The sequence below is a fragment of the Lissotriton vulgaris genome, chromosome 9, assembly GCF_964263255.1.
Source record: "Lissotriton vulgaris chromosome 9, aLisVul1.2, whole genome shotgun sequence".
NCBI lineage: Eukaryota > Metazoa > Chordata > Amphibia > Caudata > Salamandridae > Lissotriton > Lissotriton vulgaris.
The window spans coordinates 3,319,627-3,343,841 of record NC_141697.1 but is presented as its reverse complement, the minus strand read 5'-3'; the positions used below and the strand labels follow the sequence as shown (position 1 = coordinate 3,343,841).

The 24,215-nt window shown below is 53.6% G+C and overlaps 1 protein-coding gene across 4 annotated transcripts in view; it reads left to right on the top strand.

The window, feature by feature from the left end:
* THBS1 (thrombospondin 1) overlaps positions 1-24,215 on the top strand; it is a 92,176-nt gene that overhangs the window by 43,607 nt on the left and 24,354 nt on the right. For all 4 annotated transcript variants that reach the window (XR_015299856.1, XR_015299855.1, XM_086936905.1 and 1 more), the window contains exons 8-15: positions 4,121-4,294; positions 6,331-6,507; positions 10,555-10,728; positions 10,857-10,984; positions 14,210-14,362; positions 16,148-16,366; positions 18,363-18,470; positions 21,307-21,466. Coding sequence is in view for 2 of the 4 variants with exons in the window: in XM_086936905.1 (XP_086793031.1) it covers positions 4,121-4,294; positions 6,331-6,507; positions 10,555-10,728; positions 10,857-10,984; positions 14,210-14,362; positions 16,148-16,366; positions 18,363-18,470; positions 21,307-21,466 (1,293 nt within the window). In the remaining 2 variants the exon portion in view is untranslated. The remainder of the gene's footprint in view (positions 1-4,120; positions 4,295-6,330; positions 6,508-10,554; positions 10,729-10,856; positions 10,985-14,209; positions 14,363-16,147; positions 16,367-18,362; positions 18,471-21,306; positions 21,467-24,215) is intronic.

The following is a 24,215-nucleotide window of genomic DNA, read 5'->3' as shown; positions in this document are numbered from 1 at the left end:
CCTCACCTTTTGTCTGTGTCCGTCAGTGCCTTACCTCACCTTTTGTCGGTGTCTGCCAGTGCCTTACCTCATCCTTTGTCTGTGTCCGTCAGTGCCTTACCTCATCCTTTGTCTGTGTCCGTCAGTGCCTTACCTCACCTTTTGTCTGTGTCCGTCAGTGCCTTACCTCATCCTTTGTCTGTGTCCGTCAGTGCCTTACCTCATCCTTTGTCTGTGTCCGTCAGTGCCTTACCTCACCTTTTGTCGGTGTCCGTCAGTGCCTTACCTCACCTTTTGTCTGTGTCCGTCAGTGCCTTACCTCACCCTTTGTCTGTGTCCGTCAGTGCCTTACCTCACCTTTTGTCTGTGTCCGTCAGTGCCTTACCTCACCTTTTGTCGGTGTCCGTCAGTGCCTTACCTCATCCTTTGTCTGTGTCCGTCAGTGCCTTACCTCATCCTTTGTCTGTGTCCGTCAGTGCCTTACCTCACCTTTTGTCTGTGTCCGTCAGTGCCTTACCTCACCCTTTGTCTGTGTCCGTCAGTGCCTTACCTCACCCTTGGTCTGTGTCCGTCAGTGCCTTTACCTCATTCTTTGTCTGTGTCCGTCAGTGCCTTACCTCATCCTTTGTCTGTGTCCGTCAGTGCCTTACCTCACCTTTTGTCGGTGTCCGTCAGTGCCTTTGCCTCATTCTTTGTCTGTGTCCGTCAGTGCCTTACCTCATCCTTTGTCTGTGTCCGTCAGTGCCTTACCTCATCCTTTGTCTGTGTCCGTCAGTGGCTTACCTCACCTTTTGTCGGTGTCCGTCAGTGCCTTACCTCACCTTTTGTCTGTGTCCGTCAGTGCCTTACCTCACCTTTTGTCTGTGTCCGTCAGTGCCTTACCTCATCCTTTGTCTGTGTCCGTCAGTGCCTTAACTCACCTTTTGTCTGTGTCCGTCAGTGCCTTACCTCATCCTTTGTCTGTGTCCGTCAGTGCCTTACCTCATCCTTTGTCTGTGTCCGTCAGTGCCTTACCTCACCTTTTGTCTGTGTCCGTCAGTGCCTTACCTCATCCTTTGTCTGTGTCCGTCGGTGCCTTACCTCACCTTTTGTCTGTGCCCGTCGGTGCATTACCTCACCCTTTCCATTTCCGTTGGTGCCTTACCTCACTCTTTCTATGTCCGTCGGTGCCTTACCTCACCCTTTCCATGTCCGTCGGTGCCTTACCTCACCCTTTCTATGTCCGTCGGTGCCTTACCTCACCCTTTCTATGTCCGTTGGTGCCTTACCTCACCCTTTCCATTTCCGTTGGTGCCTTACCTCACCCTTTCTATGTCTGTCGGTGCCTTACCTCACCCTTTCTATGTCTGTCTGTGCCTTACCTCACACTTTCTATGTCCGTGGTTGTCTTTTCTCACCCTTTCTGTGTCCGTCAGTGCCTTACCTCACCATTTCTATGTCCGTCAATACCATACCTCACCCTTTCTATGTCTGTCTGTGCCTTACCTCACCCTTTCTATGTCCGCCGTTGCCTTTTCTCACCCTTTCTATGTCCGTCGTTGCCTTTTCCTCACCCTTTCTATGTCCGTCAGTGCATTACCAAAAGAACAAATGGAGGAGTATTACCTGATGAGGGTAAATGAAGCCTTTTGTCCAAACTAAGTAAACATTGTTCCTTTGTTAGTAAACCCCTCACTCACCACCTGGTGGTGACTTGCTTCATCATCGGGGCCCACCCAAGTGGCCTAGCGTCACTTGGGTGTGCTTCAACACCTGTGTTACAGTGGAGCAGGTAGTGAAGTGTGGGATGCGAACAAAAAAGTGTGAATGTTAAAATTGTCCTGGTTAATGCTTTTATACAATTTTTAATAAAAAAGTAACTGGACAATATTAAAAATGTGGGCGAGATAGTAGTAGGGAAGTTACGGCCTACATATCTCCGTTTATGTGTTGGTCGACATGTTTCTACCATATGGGGAAAATCCCCGGTATTCCTCAGGACCAAAACAAGGAAGTGGGTGGTGTGCGCCCTCTAAAAGACGCACCCAGTCCTAATTCCTTGGTCATCCAGAAGAAAAATATACTTCTGGGTAAGCACTCCTGAAGTTTAGGGTGCAGATAAAAAACCTGTGGGGAAGAAAGAGAGTAAATAAAATAATTACTATCCTGTAACGTAGTGCAGAATTAGGGTGCAGAATACGTGCAGTTATTCTTGCTTTCCACAGTGGTGAATGACACAGTGCCTTCATCATCTCTCTTTGTTTCCAAAAACGTCAGTGCATTACCTCACCCTTTGTCTGCGTCCATCAGTGCCTTACTTCACCCTTTGTCTGCGTCCGTCAGTGCCTTACCTCACCTTTTGTCTGTGTCCGTCAGTGCTTTACCTCACCTTTTGTCTGTGTCCGTCAGTGCTTTACCTCACCTTTTGTCTGCGTCCGTCAGTGCCTTACTTCACCCTTTGTCTGCGTCCGTCAGTGCCTTACCTCACCTTTTGTCTGTGTCCGTCAGTGCCTTACTTCACCTTCTGTATGTGTCCGTCAGTGCCTTACCTCACCTTTTGTCTGTGTCCGTCAGTGCCTTACCTCACCCTTTGTCTGTGTCCGTCAGTGCCTTACCTCACCTTTTGTCTGTGTCCGTCAGTGCCTTACCTCACCTTTTGTCGGTGTCTGTCAGTGCCTTACCTCATCCTTTGTCTGTGTCCGTCAGTGCCTTACCTCATCCTTTGTCTGTGTCCGTCAGTGCCTTACCTCACCTTTTGTCTGTGTCCGTCAGTGCCTTACCTCACCCTTTGTCTGTGTCCGTCAGTGCCTTACCTCATCCTTTGTCTGTGTCCGTCAGTGCCTTACCTCACCTTTTGTCGGTGTCCGTCAGTGCCTTACCTCACCTTTTGTCTGTGTCCGTCAGTGCCTTACCTCACCCTTTGTCTGTGTCCGTCAGTGCCTTACCTCACCTTTTGTCTGTGTCCGTCAGTGCCTTACCTCACCTTTTGTCGGTGTCCGTCAGTGCCTTACCTCATCCTTTGTCTGTGTCCGTCAGTGCCTTACCTCATCCTTTGTCTGTGTCCGTCAGTGCCTTACCTCACCTTTTGTCTGTGTCCGTCAGTGCCTTACCTCACCCTTTGTCTGTGTCCGTCAGTGCCTTACCTCACCCTTGGTCTGTGTCCGTCAGTGCCTTTACCTCATTCTTTGTCTGTGTCCGTCAGTGCCTTACCTCATCCTTTGTCTGTGTCCGTCAGTGCCTTACCTCACCTTTTGTCGGTGTCCGTCAGTGCCTTTGCCTCATTCTTTGTCTGTGTCCGTCAGTGCCTTACCTCATCCTTTGTCTGTGTCCGTCAGTGCCTTACCTCATCCTTTGTCTGTGTCCGTCAGTGGCTTACCTCACCTTTTGTCGGTGTCCGTCAGTGCCTTACCTCACCTTTTGTCTGTGTCCGTCAGTGCCTTACCTCACCTTTTGTCTGTGTCCGTCAGTGCCTTACCTCATCCTTTGTCTGTGTCCGTCAGTGCCTTAACTCACCTTTTGTCTGTGTCCGTCAGTGCCTTACCTCATCCTTTGTCTGTGTCCGTCAGTGCCTTACCTCATCCTTTGTCTGTGTCCGTCAGTGCCTTACCTCACCTTTTGTCTGTGTCCGTCAGTGCCTTACCTCATCCTTTGTCTGTGTCTGTCAGTGCCTTACCTCACCCTTTGTCTGTGTCCGTCAGTGCCTTAAATCACCCTTGGTCTGTGTCCGTCAGTGCCTTTACCTCATTCTTTGTCTGTGTCCGTCAGTGCCTTACCTCATCCTTTGTCTGTGTCCGTCAGTGCCTTACCTCACCTTTTGTCGGTGTCCGTCAGTGCCTTTGCCTCATTCTTTGTCTGTGTCCGTCAGTGCCTTACCTCATCCTTTGTCTGTGTCCGTCAGTGCCTTACCTCATCCTTTGTCTGTGTCCGTCAGTGCCTTACCTCACCTTTTGTCGGTGTCCGTCAGTGCCTTACCTCACCTTTTGTCGGTGTCCGTCAGTGCCTTACCTCACCTTTTGTCTGTGTCCGTCAGTGCCTTACCTCATCCTTTGTCTGTGTCCGTCAGTGCCTTACCTCACCTTTTGTCGGTGTCCGTCAGTGCCTTACCTCACCTTTTGTCGGTGTCCCTTCAACTCCATCTAACGAGCAGCCTTTTCCCTTGCAGCCAGTGACTCCCCTGAAGATGGCTGGTCCCCCTGGTCCGAGTGGACCCCCTGTTCTGCCTCCTGTGGGAACGGGATCCAGCAGAGGGGTCGCAGCTGCGACAGCCTCAACAACCGCTGCGACGGCTCCTCGGTGCAGACCCGGACCTGCCACATGCAGGACTGCGACAAGCGGTGTAAGTATGCGCCACCTTCAAGAGCTGGAAGCGCTGCGAAGCAGTCCCACCTCTGTAGAGTGACATAGCATCACCAGGGCTGGATTGGGATGAAAGATGTGTTCAAGCACAGGGGATGCCCTAAGAAATGGGACCACAAGTGGGGAAGGTGGAATAAATATGGAGGCAGTATCTGTGTATCTCCTTCAACTGAATGACAGCGTGAAAGAAGTTTACTGTTGAACGCTCCTGGGATTGACGCTGGGCTCCCGCCCTAAACTATATAAGGCGATTGCTTGATTATAAGATAGCAACTGGTGCGCGTGCTTAGTGTCCACATTAGTCCACCCAGGTACTGGTTGATTACTGGTCACGCGGGTCATTACTATATCTGCTTAGACATGGGGGAGTGAACTGTGCTTATCGAACTCCATCTGTATCGCAATGTGTAATTTTGTACTGTGGCCCCAACTATTGCTTTATCAATGCCTGGTATTATTCCTTTTCTTTTCTTAATCAAAATTGTTTAAAAAAAAAGAAATCGGCCCGAGCACGCAAAAATAAAGTGATCCACATCTGCCGATTGCCTTTCCACAAAACACTGGCAAAACACTGCTTCGGCAAAGTTTTATGAAAAGAAGTGGGCGGGGGTCTCTATCACTTCACTTAGATAAAAAATATGCATGGATTAGTTCAGACTGGTGAACCACACATGAATACAAGTGAGACCACTTCTGCTCAGGCCCTCTGCCCACTCAACATTCATATATTAATGGACCGGCCCAGCCAGAGAAAGGGAGTGACCCCTCTGCCCGTTGATAAAAGGGAGGTAATGGACGCCCATCTGCCTCCAGAAAGGCCACTCCGGCATCCACTGGGCCGCTGGTGGCATCCGAATACCACAGACACTGCCCAATTCGGCCCCCTGGGGGCCCAAAAAAGCACCCTCCTACCGCTGGAACTCGAATACCAGCCCCTCGGCTATTGCCCAAGTGCCCGCCTTACCAATACGACCCTGAGCATTTCAAAGGGTTAGTCTGGACTAGAGGAGCACGCCAGCCTCCAGAGGCAGAGCTAGTCCAGTTCACCCACAGAAACACTCTGGTCCTTCACAGAAACTCACCCCAGAAAGTAGAAAGGAGTGGAATGGTAGGAAATGGGAGATTCAATGGCGAGGGGCATTCTGGGGTGAAAAGCACACACACAGACACTCAGACACAAAAACAAACACAGAGATACACAAAAACACAAACACACAGACAGGAGTGTCTCGAGCTCAGGCAGGGGTTTCCCGGGCCCAGGCAGGGGTGCCCCGGGCTCAGGCAGGGTGCCCTGGGCTCAAGGAAGGGGTGCCCCGGGCTCAGGCAGGGGTGCCCTGGGCTCGGCAAGGGGTGCTCCGGGTTCGGGCAGGGGTGCCTCGGGCTCAGGCAGGGGTGCCCCGGGCTCGGGCAGGGGTGCCCCGGGCTCAGGCAGGGGTTTCCCGGGCTCAGGCAGGAGTGCCCTGGGCTCAGGCAGGGGTTTCCCGGGCTCAGGCAGGGGTGCCCTGGGCTCAGGCAGGGATGCCCCGGGCTCAGGCAGGGGTGCCCTGGGCTCAGGCAGGGGTGCCCTGGGCTCGGCAAGGGGTGCTCCGGGCTCAGGCATGGGTGCCCCGGGCTCAGGCAGGAGTGCACCGGGCTCAGGCAAGGGTGCCCCGGGCTCAGGCAGGAGTGCCCCAGGCTCAGGCAGGGTGCCCTGGGCTCAAGGAAGGGGTGCCCCAGGCTCAGGCAGGGGGGCCACAGGCTCAGGCAGTAGTACCCGAAGGGTACACAAATCTGATATTCACAGGCCCTAAATAGCAAAGCTATCCCTCACACCCGGCTTCCTAGCTTTCATTGTAAAAGCAGGGCCACGTATCAAGTTACTTCACTCTTCTTGGCTGTCAATGCAAGAGTTACCTGTTAGCTAGGTCAGCTCTATAGGAATCCCATATCCATACATTGTTAAAGCAACGCTATCCTCAGAGTGCTGTGACAGCAGAGCTGTCTCTCATACTGATTTCATGCATCCTTTTCTTGCAGTTAAGCAGGATGGCGGCTGGAGCCACTGGTCGCCCTGGTCTAGCTGCTCTGTCACCTGCGGCAGTGGTCAGATCACCAGGATCCGGCTGTGCAACTCGCCCACTCCACAGATGAACGGCAAGCAGTGTGAAGGCGTGGCACGAGAGAACAAGCCCTGCCAGAAGGACCCATGCCCGAGTAAGTATTACAGTACACACACCACTCGTAACCTGTGCCTGAGTATTGCTACACACGCCACTCGTAACCCGTGCCCAAGTATTGCTACACACATCACTCATAACCCGTGCCCAAGTATTGCTACACACATCACTCATAACCCATACCCAAGTATTGCTACACACACCACTCGTAACCTGTGCCTGAGTATTGCTACACACACCACTCATAACCCGTGCCCAAGTATTGCTACACACACCACTCGTAACCTGTGCCTGAGTATTGCTACACACACCACTCGTAACCTGTGCCTGAGTATTGCTGCACACGCCACTCGTAACCTGTGCCCGAGTATTGCTACACACACCACTCGTAACCTAAGCCTGAGTATTGCTACACACACCACTCGTAACCTAAGCCTGAGTATTGCTACACACACCACTCGTAACCTATGCCCGAGTATTGCTGCACACGTCACTCGTAACCTATGCCCAAGTATTGCTGCACACGCCACTCGTAACCTGTGCCCGAGTATTGCTACACACACCACTCGTAACCTGTGCCTGAGTATTGCTACACACACCACTCGTAACCTATACCCGAGTATTGCTACACACACCACTCGTAACCTGTGCCCAAGTATTGCTGCACACGCCACTCGTAACCTGTGCCCGAGTATTGCTACACACACCACTCGTAACCTGTGCCTGAGTATTGCTGCACACGCCACTCGTAACCTGTGCCCGAGTATTGCTACACACACCACTCGTAACCTAAGCCTGAGTATTGCTACACACACCACTCGTAACCTAAGCCTGAGTATTGCTACACACACCACTCGTAACCTGTGCCCAAGTATTGCTGCACACGCCACTCGTAACCTGTGCCCGAGTATTGCTACACACACCACTCGTAACCTGTGCCTGAGTATTGCTACACACACCACTCGTAACCTATGCCCGAGTATTGCTACACACACCACTCGTAACCTGTGCCCAAGTATTGCTGCACACGCCACTCGTAACCTGTGCCCGAGTATTGCTACACACACCACTCGTAACCTGTGCCTGAGTATTGCTACACACACCACTCGTAACCTAAGCCTGAGTATTGCTACACACACCACTCGTAACCTAAGCCTGAGTATTGCTACACACACCACTCGTAACCTGTGCCTGAGTATTGCTACACACACCACTCGTAACCTGTGCCTGAGTATTGCTACACACACCACTCGTAACCTGTGCCTGAGTATTGCTACACACACCACTCGTAACCTATGCCCGAGTATTGCTGCACACCTCACTCGTAACCTATGCCCGAGTATTGCTGCACACGTCACTCGTAACCCGTGCCCAAGTATTGCTGCACAAGTCACTCATAACCCGTGCCTGAGCATTGCTGCACACGTCACTCGTAACCTGTGCCCAAGTATTGCTACACACACCACTCGTAACCTGTGCCTGAGTATTGCTGCACACGTCACTCGTAACCCGTGCCCAAGTATTGCTACACACACCACTCGTAACCTGTGCCTGAGTATTGCTGCACACGTCACTCGTAACCCGTGCCCAAGTATTGCTACACACACCACTCGTAACCTGTGCCTGAGTATTGCTGCACATGTCACTCGTAACCTGTGCCCGAGTATTGCTGCACAAGTCACTCGTAACCCGTGCCTGAGTATTGCTACACACACCACTCGTAACCTGTGCCTGAGTATTGCTACACACACCACTCGTAACCTGTGCCTGAGTATTGCTGCACATGTCACTCGTAACCTGTGCCCGAGTATTGCTGCACAAGTCACTCGTAACCCGTGCCCGAGTATTGCTACACACACCACTCGTAACCTGTGCCTGAGTATTGCTACACACACCACTCGTAACCCGTGCCCGAGTATTGCTACACACACCACTCGTAACCTAAGCCTGAGTATTGCTACACACACCACTCGTAACCTGTGCCCGAGTATTGCTACACACACCACTCGTAACCTGTGCCTGAGTATTGCTACACACACCACTCGTAACCTATGCCCGAGTATTGCTGCACACACCACTCGTAACCTGTGCCTGAGTATTGCTGCACACGTCACTCGTAACCTATGCCCGAGTATTGCTGCACAAGTCACTCGTAACCTGTGCCTGAGTATTGCTACACACACCACTCGTAACCTGTGCCTGAGTATTGCTACACACACCACTCGTAACCTATGCCCGAGTATTGCTGCACACGTCACTCGTAACCTATGCCCGAGTATTGCTGCACACACCACTCGTAACCTGTGCCTGAGGATTGCTGCACACGTCACTCGTAACCTATGCCCGAGTATTGCTGCACAAGTCACTCGTAACCTGTGCCTGAGTATTGCTACACACACCACTCGTAACCTGTGCCTGAGTATTGCTACACACACCACTCGTAACCTATGCCCGAGTATTGCTGCACACGTCACTCGTAACCTGTGCCCGAGTATTGCTACACACACCACTCGTAACCTGTGCCTGAGTATTGCTACACACACCACTCGTAACCTATGCCCGAGTATTGCTGCACACACCACTCGTAACCTGTGCCTGAGTATTGCTACACACACCACTCGTAACCTATGCCCGAGTATTGCTGCACACACCACTCGTAACCTGTGCCTGAGTATTGCTGCACACACCACTCGTAACCTATGCCCGAGTATTGCTGCACACACCACTCGTAACCTGTGCCCAAGTATTGCTGCACACACCACTCGTAACCTGTGCCTGAGTATTGCTGCACACACCACTCGTAACCTATGCCCGAGTATTGCTGCACACACCACTCATAACCCGTGCCCAAGTATTGCTGCACACGTCACTCGTAACCCGTGCCCAAGTATTGCTGCACACGTCACTCGTAACCCGTGCCCAAGTATTGCTGCACATGTCACTCGTAACCCGTGCCCGAGTATTGCTGCACAAGTCACTAGTAACCAGGGCTGGCCTCAGGCGCACCAGCCCTAGGGTGCGCCTGAGGCCAGCCCTAGGGTGCACCTGAGGCCAGTCCTAGGGTGCGCCTGAGGCCAGCCCTAGGGTGCGCCTGAGGCCAGTCCTAGGGTGCACCTGAGGCCAGTCCTAGGGTGCACCTGAGGCCAGCCCTAGGGTGCACCTGAGGCCAGTCCTAGGATGCGCCTGAGGCCAGCCCTAGGGTGCGCCTGAGGCCAGCCCTAGGGTGCGCCTGAGGCCAGCCCTAGGGTGCGCCTGAGGCCAGTCCTAGGGTGCGCCTGAGGCCAGCCCTAGGGTGGCCTGAGGCCAGCCCTAGGGTGCGCCTGAGGCCAGTCCTAGGGTGCGCCTGAGACCAGCCCTAGGGTGCGCCTGAAGCCAGCCCTAGGGTGCGCCTGAGGCCAGCCCTAGGGTGCGCCTGAGGCCAGCCCTAGGGTGCGCCTGAGGCCAGTCCTAGGGTGCGCCTGAGGCCAGCCCTAGGGTGCGCCTGAAGCCAGCCCTAGGGTGCGCCTGAAGCCAGCCCTAGGGTGCGCCTGAGGCCAGTCCTAGGGTGCGCCTGAGGCCAGCCCTAGGGTGCGCCTGAGGCCAGTCCTAGGGTGCGCCTGAGGCCAGCCCTAGGGTGCGCCTGAGGCCAGCCCTAGGGTGCGCCTGAGGCCAGTCCTAGGGTGCGCCTGAGGCCAGCCCTAGGGTGCGCCTGAAGCCAGCCCTAGGGTGCGCCTGAAGCCAGCCCTAGGGTGCGCCTGAGGCCAGCCCTAGGGTGCGCCTGAGGCCAGCCCTAGGGTGCGCCTGAAGCCAGCCCTAGGGTGCGCCTGAAGCCAGCCCTAGGGTGCGCCTGAGGCCAGTCCTAGGGTGCGCCTGAAGCCAGTCCTAGGGTGCGCCTGAGGCCAGCCCTAGGGTGCACCTGATACCAGCCCTAGGGTGCGCCTCAGGCCAGTCCTAGGGGGCGCCTTATCACAGTAGCCTAGAGTCCCACGCACCCTATCAATGCAGGCCATAAAAGGTGCAGGCGAGCGCCAGCGCATCATCAACGGACACGTGTGATCCTCGACACCGAACAAATCTTAAAGATACATGCATTTTCTGTTTGCAGTTAATGGACAGTGGGGCCCCTGGTCACTGTGGGACACTTGCAGCGTCACCTGCGGGGGTGGCGTTCAGAAGCGAGGCCGGCTCTGCAACAACCCGGAGCCCCAGTATGGGGGCAAGGAGTGTCAGGGGGACGCTTCGGAGAGTCAGCTCTGCAACAAGCAGGACTGCCCTATCGGTAAGTGCGAGATTCACCTGCACTGACTGCAGAGCTGCCAGTGCCGTAGAGCACACGGTGCGACTGCTCGCAGCGCTCTGAGCAGGAATGAGCAGCCCCCCTAACGCCTCTCCCCGCTTCCCTCCCAGACGGCTGCCTCTCCAACCCCTGCTTCGCGGGAACCAAGTGCACCAGCTTCATCGACGGCTCCTGGAAGTGCGGGGCCTGCCCTGCCGGCTACCGAGGCAACGGCATCCAGTGCTCCGACATCGATGAGGTGAGTCGAGGCGCTTCATTCTGAGGGCACCTCAGGAACTCAGTGCAGCAGGGAGGCAGTCAATCATTCATTCATTCAGGGAATTGTAAGCCCGCAACTCACCGTGAGGGTCTCGAGGCGCTGGGAGTGGAGTAAGCTGCTCTGATCAGTCGAAGAGTCAGGCCATCCTATCACCCTCATAGACTCTCTGCTGGGAAAACCCACAGTGGCAGACAAGGTAAAGTGCCGAGAGGCCAAGGAACTGGTGAACGCAGCGCTGTACAGTGTGCGCCTGAGTCCGCCAATGAGAGCCCACTGGCGGCCCAGGCTCGGTCCAAGGCTCTGTGTCCTCCTTTATTGGACTTATTGGCTTCATGGAGCACACATAGAAGTTGCAAAACAGCATTTAAAAATGGGGGACCTTCCTGCACATAAACAAGCACTGGCAATTTGCTGTTTCCATGAGTGCTGCACAAGGCAGCCACATGGAAACAGCAAAAACAAGGAGAAATGAAGAATTTCTCCTTGTTTTGCCTGTTTGAGACCAGGTTTTCCTTGGTCTTAACGTTGGTGCCGCCTTCTCTGTATGCCACCCTTGTACATAGGATCAGAATCAATGGGTGTTGCGGTGGAACGCCCACCGCAACACTCACTGCCCGCCCCTTTCATGCTAAATACAGCGTGAAAGGGGGCCTTATGGGCAAGGCAGCGGTAAGCCACGTTCAGTGGCTTAACGCCGCCTTGTAAATCAGGCAAAGTTTCTATCACCATCACACATCCCTAAAAGTGACGTTGTGGTGGTGATAGGGGCTTGTAAATATGCCCCTTAACATCTCCCTGATGTAAACATGTTGTAGTGAGTGCGCTGAGCTCTCTCGCAAGCCTTTGTGTTCTAAATGTGTTGTAGTGAATGAGTTCTCTTAACGTCTCACTGGTGTAAACGTGTTGTAGTGAATGTGCAGAGCTTGCTGATGGTCTCATCATGTAGATGCCGTATCTTGGTGTGTGTGGGCCTTAGGGTCAGAGGTCTGCTGTAAGGGGTAGGCTGTCTCTGTGCACGTGTGCTCTCCTGGTGTGAGTGTGCCTTAAGGAAAAGGTGGTCTCTGTGCACGTGTGCTCCCCTGGTGTGAGTGTGCGTTGATAGGTAGGCTGTCTCTGTGCACGAGTGCTCTCCTGGTGTGAGTGTGCCTTAAGGAAAAGGTGGTCTCTGTGCACGTGTGCTCTCCTGGTGTGAGTGTGCCTTGATGGGTAGGCTGTCTCTGTGCACGTGTGCTCCCCTGGTGTGAGTGTGCCTTGATGGGTAGGCTGTCTCTGTGCACGTGTGCTCCCTTGGTGTGAGTGTGCCTTGATGGGTAGGCTGTCTCTGTGCACGTGTGCTCCCCTTGTGTGAGTGTGCCTTGATGGGTAGGCTGTCTCTGTGCACGTGTGCTCTCCTGGTGTGAGTGTGCCTTGATGGGTAGGCTGTCTCTGTGCACGTGTGCTCTCCTGGTGTAAGTGTGCCTTAAGGAGTAGGTAGTCTCTGTGCACGTGTGCTCTCCGGTGTGAGTGTGCCTTAAGGCTTTAGAGGTCTCTGTGCACGTGTGTTCTCCTGGTGTGAGTGGGCCTTAGGGGTAGGCTGTCTCTATGTACGTGTGTTCTCCTCCTGTGAGTGACCCTTAGGGGTCAGAGGTCTCTGTGCACGTGTGCTCTCCTGGTGTGAGTGTGCCTCAAGGGGTCAGAGGTCTCTGTGCACGTGTGCTCTCCTGGTGGGAGTGTGCCTTGATAGGTAGGTTGTCTCTGTGCACGTGTGCTCTCCTGCTGTGAGTGGCCCTTAGGGGTCAGGAGGTCTATGTGCATGTGTGCTCTCCTGCTGTGAGTGGCCCTTAGGGGTCAGAAGGCTCTGTGCACGTGTGCTCTCCTGGTGTGAGTGTGCCTTGATGGGTAGGCTGTCTCTGTGCACGTGCGCTCTCCTGCTGTGAGTGGCCCTTAGGGGTCAGAAGGCTCTGTGCACGTGTGCTCTCCTGGTGTGAGTGTGCCTTGATAGGTAGGTTGTCTCTGTGCACGTGTGCTCTCCTGGTGTGAGTGTGCCTTGATAGGTAGGCTGTCTCTGTGCACGTGCGCTCTCCTGGTGTGAGTGTGCCTTGATAGGTAGGCTGTCTCTGTGCACGTGCGCTCTCCTGCTGTGAGTGGCCCTTAGGGGTCAGGAGGGCTCTGTGCACGTGTGCTCTCCTGCTGTGAGTGGCCTTAAGGGGTCAGGAGGGCTCTGTGCACGTGTGCTCTCATGGTTTGAGTGTGCCTTGATGGGTAGGCTGTCTCTGTGCACGTGTGCTCTCCTGCTGTGAGTGGCCCTTAGGGGTCAGAGGTCTCTGTGCACGTGAGCTCTCCTGCTGTGAGTGGCCCTTAGGGGTCAGGGGGTCTCTGTTCGCTTGCCCTAGTTTGGCTTCAACGAGCTTTAAGGGGTGTGTGCCCCTACGCACACCTGCTCTCTTCCTCTGTGTGCACTGATGTCTTGTGGACGGGTGGGCTCTAACAGGCACGTGCATCAAGGTAGGATTTTGCGAGCCCTTAATTGCGATAATTAAGGAATCGCAATTAAGGACTCGCAAAAGCCTATGCATGTAGGAATTGCTGTAAAGATTGCGATTTCTACGCATTCCTTATTTGCGAGTCGCAAATAACGAAGTGCATTTTTCAAAGTTTTTGCAAATTACCATGAAGTTCAAATTCATGGTAATTTGCACCCCCTGTTAGCGAAATCGCCTTTTTTTTAACTTTAATGCATTGCATCCAAAGAATCTCAATTTGCGATTCTTTAAATGCAATCGCAATTTCAGTAATCGCAATGTAGAGATAACTTAAATTGCGATTTTTGCATTTGGGATGATGCATCCCAAATGCAAAAATACCGGTCGCACAGGGGCAGATTCTGATAATCTGCCCGTTTGCGACTGGATTTTCTTTTGATGCATGTGCCTGTAAGAACACACATTACATGTATGTGTGGGGGCGAGGGGGTACCCGTGTGAACAGGTCCCATCAGGGCACATGCCCCGGACCCCCCTGTCTCCCAGCTGGGTCTGCGCCACTACATACATCTGTAGCTCCATCCTTGCTTCCTTGGACTGTGCTGGGCGATGGTGCTAAGAGCACACATGGCGCTCCTCCACCCGGGGTAGCCAAGAGCACACATGGCATCCTCTGGCAGCGGTGCAGGGATTGTGATGATGAAATGCGGCGCTTGCTCACAGCTCTTCTTTGCCTCCGCAGTGCACAGAGGTGCCCGACGCCTGCTTCGTCTTCAATGGGATCCACCGATGCGAGAACACGGACCCAGGGTACAACTGCCTTCCCTGCCCCCCGCGCTTCACCGGGACTCAGCCTTTCGGCCAAGGCGTGGAGTATGCTACAGAGCACAAGCAGGTACCGACCCCACTCCCTGCCCCAGCCCCGGAGGCCTCGAGCAGAAGGAAAGGCCTGTGGATGGGAGGAGAGACGGAGACCCCGCGTACAGGGTCCCCGGATACAGGGTCCCGGCATACAGGGTCCCCGCATACATTGACCCCGCATACAGGGTCCCCACATTCATGGACCCTGCATACAGGGTCCCCGGATACAGGGTCCCCGCATACTGGGTCCCCGCATACAGGGTCCCCGCATACAGGATCGCTGCTTACAGCATCACCGCATACAGGGTCCCCGCATACAGGATCCCCGGATAGAGAGTCCCTGGATACAGGGTCCCCCCATAAAGGGTCCCCGCATTCATTGACCCCGTATGCAGGGTCCCCACATTCATGGAGCCTGCATACAGGGCCCCCGGATACAGGGTCCCCGCATTCAGGGTCCCTGCATACAGGGTCCCTGCATACAGGGTCCCCACATACAGGGCCCGCATACAGGGTCCTGCATGCAGGGTCCCCACATTCATGGACCCTGCATACAGGGCCCCCGGATACAGGGTCCCCGCATTCAGGGTCCCTGCATACAGGGTCCCTGCATACAGGGTCCCCACATACAGGGCCCTGCATGCAGGGTCCCCACATTCATGGACCTTGCATACAGGGTCCCCGGATACAGGGTCTCCGCATACAGGGTCTCCGCATACAGGGTCCCCGCATACAGGGTCCCCACATTCATGTACCCCACATACAGGGCCCGCATACAGGGTCCTGCATGCAGGGTCCCCACATTCATGGACCCTGCATACAGGGTCCCCGGATACAGGGTCTCCGCATACAGGGTCTCCGCATACAGGGTCCCCGCATACAGGGTCCCCACATTCATGTACCCCACATACAGGGTCCCCAGATACAGGGTCCCTGCATTCATGGACCCCTCATACAGGGTCTCCTCACTCACAGACTCCGCATAGATTGACTCTGTACACAAGAACCCGCAACACACAGACTCTGCACAGATAGTCCCCAACACACCTCCCCCACATACATGGAGCCCGCATTCATGGACCCCACACACATGTTCAAGTTCAAGTTCAAGTTCGGGAATTTATATAGCACACTACTCACCCAGAGGGTCTCAAGGCGCTTGGGGGGTGGGGGAGTCATTATTTATCGAATAGCCAGGTTTTAAGTTCTTTTCTGAAGGAGATGTGGTTCTGTGTAAGGCGGAGGTGAGTGGGGAGTGAGTTCCAGGTCCTGGCCGCCAAGTAGGAGAAGGATCTACCTCCCATGGTGGATCTTTGGATACGCGGAACTGAGACGAGGGCTTGATTGGAGGATCTTAGTTGGCAGGTGGGTGTGTAAAAGGACATGGATGGGTCACTGGTGCAGGGAGGGGTCACCGCTGCAGGGAGGGGTCACCGCTGCAGGGAGTGGTCACTGCTGTGGGGAGGAGTCACTGCTGCAGGGAGGGGTCACTCCTGCAGGGAGAGGTCACTGCTGCGGGAGGGGGTCACTGCTGCGGGGAGTGGGTCACTGCTGTGGGTAGTGGGTCACTGCTGCAGGGAGGGGTCACTGCTACAGGGAGCGGTCACTCCTGCAGGGAGGGGTCACTGCTGCGGTTAGATGTAGGTGTTTTATTCAAGGTGAATGGGCCATGGTTTACATATGGTAGCCTTCTGATCCCATCCATGAATCTGTCAAGTGCCACAACACATATGTTTACTTTGTAGGATGCCCGTAAAACAGGAAGTGACCTCATCTGACCCTGCCAGGCACTGAGTGGTTCTATTTCTTCCTTCTGCAGGTTTGTAAACCCCGCAACCCCTGCACGGATGGCACCCACGACTGCAACAAGAATGCCCGCTGCAACTACCTGGGCCCCTACAGCGAGCCCACCTACCGGTGCGAGTGCAAGCCTGGCTACGCCGGAAATGGCATCATTTGTGGTGAGGACACCGACTTGGATGGATGGCCAAACGAGGACCTCGTCTGCGTGGCCAATGCCACCTACCACTGTAAAAAGGTCAGTGCTTAATGTGTAAAAATAAAAAGTACTTGCCAGGACCCTCGTCAGAGGCCACTGCAGCTCGCGCTAGCCGTGCCCCTGCCAGGCCTGCCAACGAAAGTACCAACACCACTACTATCACACGTCTACAGGTGTGCCAGTCCATACAGCAGGGGTAACTGAAGAGCGACAGGGTAACTGAAGAGCGAAAAGGCAACTGAAGAGCGGTGCAGCAGGGGCAGTTAAAGAACCGCGCAGCAGAGGCAGTGAAAGAATCGCACAACAGGGGCAGTTAAAGAACCGCGCAGCAGGGGCAGTCAAAGAACCACGCAGCAGGGCAACTGAACAGTGGTGTAGCCGGGGCAGCTGAAGAGTGGTGCAGCAGGGGCAGTTAAAGAACTGGGCAGCAGGGGCAGTTAAAAAAACACAGCAGGGGGTTTAAATGAGATGCATCATGGGCTGGAGAATCAAAGACCTGCACAGCCTCCTAATTAGAAGAACAGTACGCGCTGTTAGAGTCATGAAGCAGGAGCTATAGGGCCGATAAAGAAAATGGATGGGCAAGAAAATGACAGCAGAGCCACTGAAGAACAACACAGTAGGAGACACTAAAGACTGGGACAAGAGGATCCACTAACGACTGAGCATGAGCCGCTAAAGTCGAGTCGAGCAGGAGCCCATAAAGACGAGTAGAGCAGGAGCTGCTAAAGACGAGTCAAGCAGGAGCCGCTAAAGACGAGTCGAGCAGGAGCCGCTAAAGACGAGTCGAGCAGGAGCCGCTAAAGAAGAGTCAAGCAGGAGCCGCTAAAGACGAGTCGAGCAGGAGCCGCTAAAGACGAGTAGAGCAGGAGCCGCTAAAGACGAGTCGAACAGGAGCCGCTAAAGACTAGTCGAGCAGGAGCCGCTAAAGACAAGTCAAGCAGGAGCCGCTAAAGATGAGTCGAGCAAGAGCTGCTAAAGACGAGTCGAGCAGGAGCCGCTAAAGACGAGTAGAGCAGGAGCCGCTAAAGACGAGTCGAACAGGAGCCGCTAAAGACTAGTCGAGCAGGAGCCGCTAAAGACAAGTCAAGCAGGAGCCGCTAAAGATGAGTCGAGCAAGAGCTGCTAAAGACGAGTCGAGCAGGAGCCGCTAAAGACGAGTCGAGCAGGAGCCGCTAAAGACGAGTCGAGCAGGAGCCCATAAAGACGAGTAGAGCAGGAGCTGCTAAAGACGAGTCAAGCAGAAGCCGCTAAAGAAGAGTCGAGCGGGAGCCGCTAAACAGAAGCCGCTAAAGACGAGTAGAGCAGTAGCCATCAAAGACACGTAGAGCAGTAGCCACCAAAGACACGTAGAGCAGTAGCCGCCAAAGACACGTAGAGCAGGAGCCGCCAAAGACACGCAGAGCAGGAGCCGCCAAAGACACGCAGAGCAGGAGCCGCCAAAGACACGTAGAGCAGGAGCCGCCAAAGACACGCAGAGCAGGAGCCGCCAAAGACACGTAGAGCAGGAGCCGCCAAAGACACGTAGAGCAGGAGCCGCCAAAGACACGTAGAGCAGGAGCCGCCAAAGACAAGTAGAGCAGGCAAGTAGAGCAGGCGCCACCAAAGATAAGCAAAGCAGGCGCAACTAAAGACACGTAGAGCAGGAACCTCCAAAGACACGTAGAGTAGGAGCCGCTAAAGACGAGTAGTAGAACAATAGCCACCAAAGGCACGTAGAGCAGGAGCAGCTAAAGACGAGTAGAGCAGGTGCCGCCAAGGAGTTGTTGCCACAGACCAGTGAAGCCCTCTCTGCCACAGCTGCGTGAAAGGTTTTTGTGGGGTGAGGGCTTGGGTCAGGGGTGGTCTGACATGCTGTGAAGCTGGTTGTGCAGGAGTGTGATGTGGCTACTTACTAACGCAAGCTGCTGGCCTGGGGTGCGTCCCACAGACTGGCACATGGTCCCCAGGGCCAACAACCCCATATTATGCTGCTGGGGGGTGGGGGTATGGTTTGTGTGTCTCCTCTTGTTGACCCCTCCCCATCTCTCTCCAGGATAACTGCCCCAACCTGCCCAACTCAGGGCAGGAGGACTACGACAAAGACGGCATCGGCGACGCCTGCGACAGCGACGACGACAACGACGGGATCCCCGATGACAGAGTAAGTTGGGACCTCTCTCTGACCTCTGACCCGACCATCACCATGGTCCTCAAGGGCCCCCTCATCACCCACACACACAATCAGCCCTACACAGAGTTCACTGTCCCTAGGACTCTCAGCCTCCCACACACACTGCAGCCCTGGGGGCTCCGACCATGGCACGGCTCCTTGGGGGCTTCGCTTCTCCCCCAGACTCTTCACCAGACCCCTCATCCCTGACCCCCGTGGGGCCCCTGCTCTGCAAAGAAAGAGGCCTCTGACCCTAGGACTCTCGGACCCTATCTCAGGGTCTACAGCCACTCCCAGCCCCTTGAAGGAGTCTCTGCTCTGTGGCCCCTCATCCCTGCCCCACGTGGGGGGCCCCTGCTCTGTGTGCTCTGGGGCCCCTCATCCCAGCCCCTTGAAGCTAGTCTCTGCGTGCTCTGGGGCCCCTCATCCCTGCCCCACGTGGGGGGCCCCTGCTCTGTGTGCTCTGGGGCCCCTCATCCCAGCCCCACGTGGGGGGGCCCTGCTCTGTGTGCTCTGGGGCCCCTCATCCCAGCCCCTTGAAGCTAGTGTCTGCTCTGTGTGCTCTGGGGCCCCTCATCCCTGCCCCACGTGGGGGCCCCCTGCTCTGTGTGCTCTGGGGCCCCTCATTCCTGCCCTACGTTGAGGGGCTCCTGCTTTGTTTGTGCTCTGGGGCCCCTCATCCCTGCCCACATGTGGGGCCCCTGCTCTGTGTGCTCTGGGGCCCCTCATCCCAGCCTCACCTGGGGGGCCCCTGCTCTGTGTGCTCTGGGGCCCCTCATTCCTGCCCTACGTTGGGGGGCTCCTGCTTTGTTTGTGCTCTGGGGCCCCTCATCCCTGCCCTACGTTAGGGGGGGCTCCTGCTCTGTGTGCTCTGGGGCCCCTCATTCCTGCCCTACGTTGGGGGGCTCCTGCTTTGTTTGTGCTCTGGGGCCCCTCATCCCTGCCCACATGTGGGGCCCCTGCTCTGTGTGCTCTGGGGCCCCTTACGCCGCCTGCACATAGAGCTTGTGTGTCCGGCCGCAGTGCATCATTCCTTGAGATTGTGCCAAGTTAGCAGGTTGAAGAGATTGCTTCTCTGAGGATTTTGGTGTCTTTGAATGACCTTTGAACTCTTTCAACAATCTCTTGCCTTCTCCTTCCACGACTCATGGCTGCGTGTGAGCTGGGCATGGCGGGTGAGTGCGAATGACACACGCAAACATTGCTTCCCTGGGCCCCGGTGCAGGCATTCTAGCACATGGGTGGCACTGCCCCCAGTGCCCCTGCACCAGGAGGGTGTCAGAGAGCTCCGGGCACCGACTCCGCCCCCCTGCACACATGGGCAGACCCGGTGTGTGTGGGACTGTGTCAGGTGTGCACACAGGGCCTGCCTCTAAGCATGTTGGTCTGGTGCACATGTTGGCTATATACACACCATTGCTAATTGCATGCCCACACGCATGACACATTACCAGGCAGCCTCTCTCGCCTGCCCCCGCATGCACAGTAACACACAGCCTCACATCCGTAGATTAACACTCCCACCCAAAGTTTAACACACATGCCACCACACACATTAACACAAAACCTCACTTGCACCCACACACATTAACACAAACCCTCCCTTGCACCCACACACATTAACACACACCCTCGCTGCATCCACACACATTAACAAAAACCCTCCCTTGCACCCACACACATTAACACAACCCCTCCCTTGCACCCACACACATTAACACAACCCCTCCCTTGCACCCACACACATTAACACAACCCCTCCCTTGCACCCACACACATTAACACAAACCCTTACTTGCACCCACACACATTAACACAAACCCTACCTTGCACCCACACACATTAACATACACCCTCCCTTGCACCCATACACATTAACACAAACCCTCCCTTGCACCCACACACATTAACACACACCCTCGCTGCATCCACACACATTAACAAAAACCCTCCCTTGCACCCACACACATTAACACAACCCCTCCCTTGCACCCACACACATTAACACAACCCCTCCCTTGCACCCACACACATTAACACAACCCCTCCCTTGCACCCACACACATTAACACAAACCCTTACTTGCACCCACACACATTAACACAAACCCTACCTTGCACCCACACACATTAACATACACCCTCCCTTGCACCCATACACATTAACACAACCCCTCCCTTGCACCCATACACATTAACACAAACCCTCCCTTGCACCCACACACATTAACACAAACCCTCCCTTGCACCCACACACATTAACACAAACCCTCCCTTGCACCCACACACATTAACACAAACCCTCCCTTGCACCCACACACATTAACACAACCCCTCCCTTGCACCCACACACATTAACACAAACCCTCCCTTGCACCCATACACATTAACACAAACCCTCCCTTGCACCCACACACATTAACACAAACCCTCCCTTGCACCCACACACATTAACACACACCCTCGCTGCATCCATACACATTAACACAAACCCTCCCTTGCACCCACACACATTAACACAAACCCTCCCTTGCACCCACACACATTAACACACACCCTCGCTGCATCCACACACATTAACAAAAACCCTCCCTTGCACCCACACACATTAACACAAACCCTCCCTTGCACCCACACACATTAACACAACCCCTCCCTTGCACCCACACACATTAACACAAACCATTACTTGCACCCACACACATTAACACAAACCCTCCCTTGCACCCACACACATTAACATACACCCTCCCTTGCACCCATACACATTAACACAAACCCTCCCTTGCACCCACACACATTAACGCACAACCTTCTTCCCGTTGCAGGATAACTGCCCGTTCATCTACAACCCTGAGCAGTACGACTACGACCGCGATGACGTGGGTGACCGCTGTGACAACTGCCCCTACAACCACAACCCAGACCAGATGGACACGGACAGCAACGGAGAAGGCGACGCCTGCGCCGTGGATATTGATGGAGATGGTAGGCCACGTCCGCGTTCTCTCTCTGTCGCTCAGCAGGACTTCAGTGTAAAACTGAACATGCATGCATACTTGCTGCAGTGTTCACATGACTGCATTAGTGGAGGTCTGTGCAGCTGTCCTGGGTGCGTGTGGAGGATTGGTGCCTCTTTCATTGATGTATGTGGTGATTGTTTGTGCATGTCCTTTTGTGTGGTGGGTCTGTGCACCTGTCCTGGCTGTGTGTGGTTGTTGAATGCCTTTGTCTGGATGTGTTTGCCAGATCCTGGCTGTTGTGCATCAGTCCTGGTTGTGTGTGGTCGGTGTGTGGCTGTGTCCTGGCTGTGTGGTGGTTGTCTGCCTTTGTCCTGGCTGTGCATGGTCCTGCAGACATGTTTAAATCCAACCCTTCAATATGGTCAATCGCCCTTACAAATGTTTTTAACAAAGCCAGCATTGATAAAAGTAGATTGCCTACGACCTGGTCACGGTCTATAATAGTCCCCATTTTCAAGAAGGGTCAGAGGGGGGATGCAAGATGTTATAGGCCGATATCATTGTTGGATTCGTCTTTTAAAATATTAGGGAAGGTGATTCTAAATAAGATTGTATCATGGGAAACAAATAATGACATCTTGTGCGATGCACAGTATGGTTTCAGATCTGGCAGAGGCACTGAGGACCAGTGCCTAAATTTACAACTAATAGTCAGTAAATACACTGTGGCTGCAGAGGGGTCAATCTATCTAGCGTTCATGGACTTGTCCACAGCTTTTGACCTAGTGAATAGGTCAAAGCTGTGGACTATGCTCCTGGATATGGGCCTAGACCAGGCATTGGTGTACTTCATGGCCGATCTGCATAGGGACCTGAAAGCGGCTATACGCATGTCACAAGATGGGAAGTGCACGGCTGACTTTAAATCCGGGAGGGGAGTACGACAGGGGTGTATTTTGGCCCCAATATTATTTTCTTTATACATTAATGCATTAAGTGTAAATTTGGCGGCGGCATCTGCAGACGTCCCATGTATGGGGGGTACTAAATTACCAGTATTATTATATGCTGATGATACAGTTCTGCTGTCAAGGACTCCCGTAGGTTTGCAACGCCTCTTAAACTCCTTTGGGAATTTTATGCAAAACCTGGAACTCGTAATTAATGTGGAGAAATCGCATGTGATGTTTGTGGGGAAAGGGAAGAATAATACCAAGACGCTCTTGTGCAATGGCTCAGTAATATCAAAAGTAAAAATTTTCACATATCTGGGTGTAGTGTTTGATGACCTGGGCAGCTGGGCCCCCCAAGTGGCAAATAAAAGAGTAGCAGTGAAAAAGTCATCGGCTGCAATACTTGGCTTCGCAAAAAGATTGGGTGGGAAACCTCCTGAGGCCATTTTGGCGATTTACAGAGCTAAAACTATGGCCATAGCCAGGTATGGGGCAGCAATTTGGGGTTATAAAGACCTAACTTTGATCCAGAGAGAGGAAAACAAATTTTTGCGAGCCCTCCTAGGCCTTCCCCAATCCACTTCCTCATTTGCGGTCCATGTAGAGCTGGGTATGGGCTATATTGCGGACATGTTAAACATGGCACCGCTTTTATTATGGATCAGAACTTGGCTTAACCCCAAACTAACACTGAACCATAAAATTATTAAGGACTGTTTGGGGCGGGATAGAGTGGCTGATATCAAGTGGCTGGCATACATTAAAACATCTACCGCACTCCTGGGTCGCCCGGAATTATACTTACATCCGGAAAATTTGAATGAAGATGACATAAACTGGGTAAAACAGAATTTCAATAGGTGCCGTGAAATGGAGCGAGAGTCGATTGAAATTTCTAAATCGACAGTAAGATCACATTTTTTGTTGATCAGTTCAATGTCAATGCAACCATATCTGACTATTGTCACACGTCCTTATCACCGTTGGTTGCTAACCAAATTTAGATTCAACCAGGCACATTTTCTGTTGGGTAAATATGAAAATTGGTGCACGCCAATGGAAAATGCTCCATGTGAATGCGATAATTTTTCCGACCAGGATTTGTTACATTTTATCTTTTTTTGCCCCTTCTTCTCGGAAGGTAGGGTAAAGTACATCAAGCCTCTTCTGAGGGAAATGGGGTTCTTACAGGTGAAACCTGCATTGCTGTTCCTACAATTAATGGAAAACCATCGAGTGATGTTCTGTGTAGCCAATTTTTTGATTGCTTCTATTCGTGCTAGACGGAAGAAATCTCATATGAGCCTAGATGGAGTTAATGTAAATGTATGTCCATACCTGGTAGTATGAATTAACTTCCAAGCTCTGCTCCATCTTTCATATACTCTTAAAAACGGGTTCATGAATTATTTAAATATAACAATGAAATTCCTGTGCACTGGGTCATTTTATATGCACTGTTAATGAATTTTAAAATGTACAGTATTTTTAAAGTTTTGTATGATGTTTTATGTACTTGTATAGCATACTTTTATGATTTTTATTTAATCGAATAAAGTGATCTTTGACTTGACTTGACTTGGCATGGTCGGTGTGTGGCTGTATGGTCGCCTGCTGCTGTCCTGGGTTTGTGTTGTGGTCACCTGCTGCTGTCCTAGCTGTGGGTGGACGATGTGTGGCTGCATCCTGGCTGTGTGTCGTGGTCGCCTGCCGCTGTCCTGGCTGTGTATGGTCAGTTTGTGGCTGTGTCCTGGCTGTGTGTGGTGTTCACCTGCCTCCGTCCTGGTTGTGTTGTCGGTGTGTGGCTGCATCCTGGCTGTG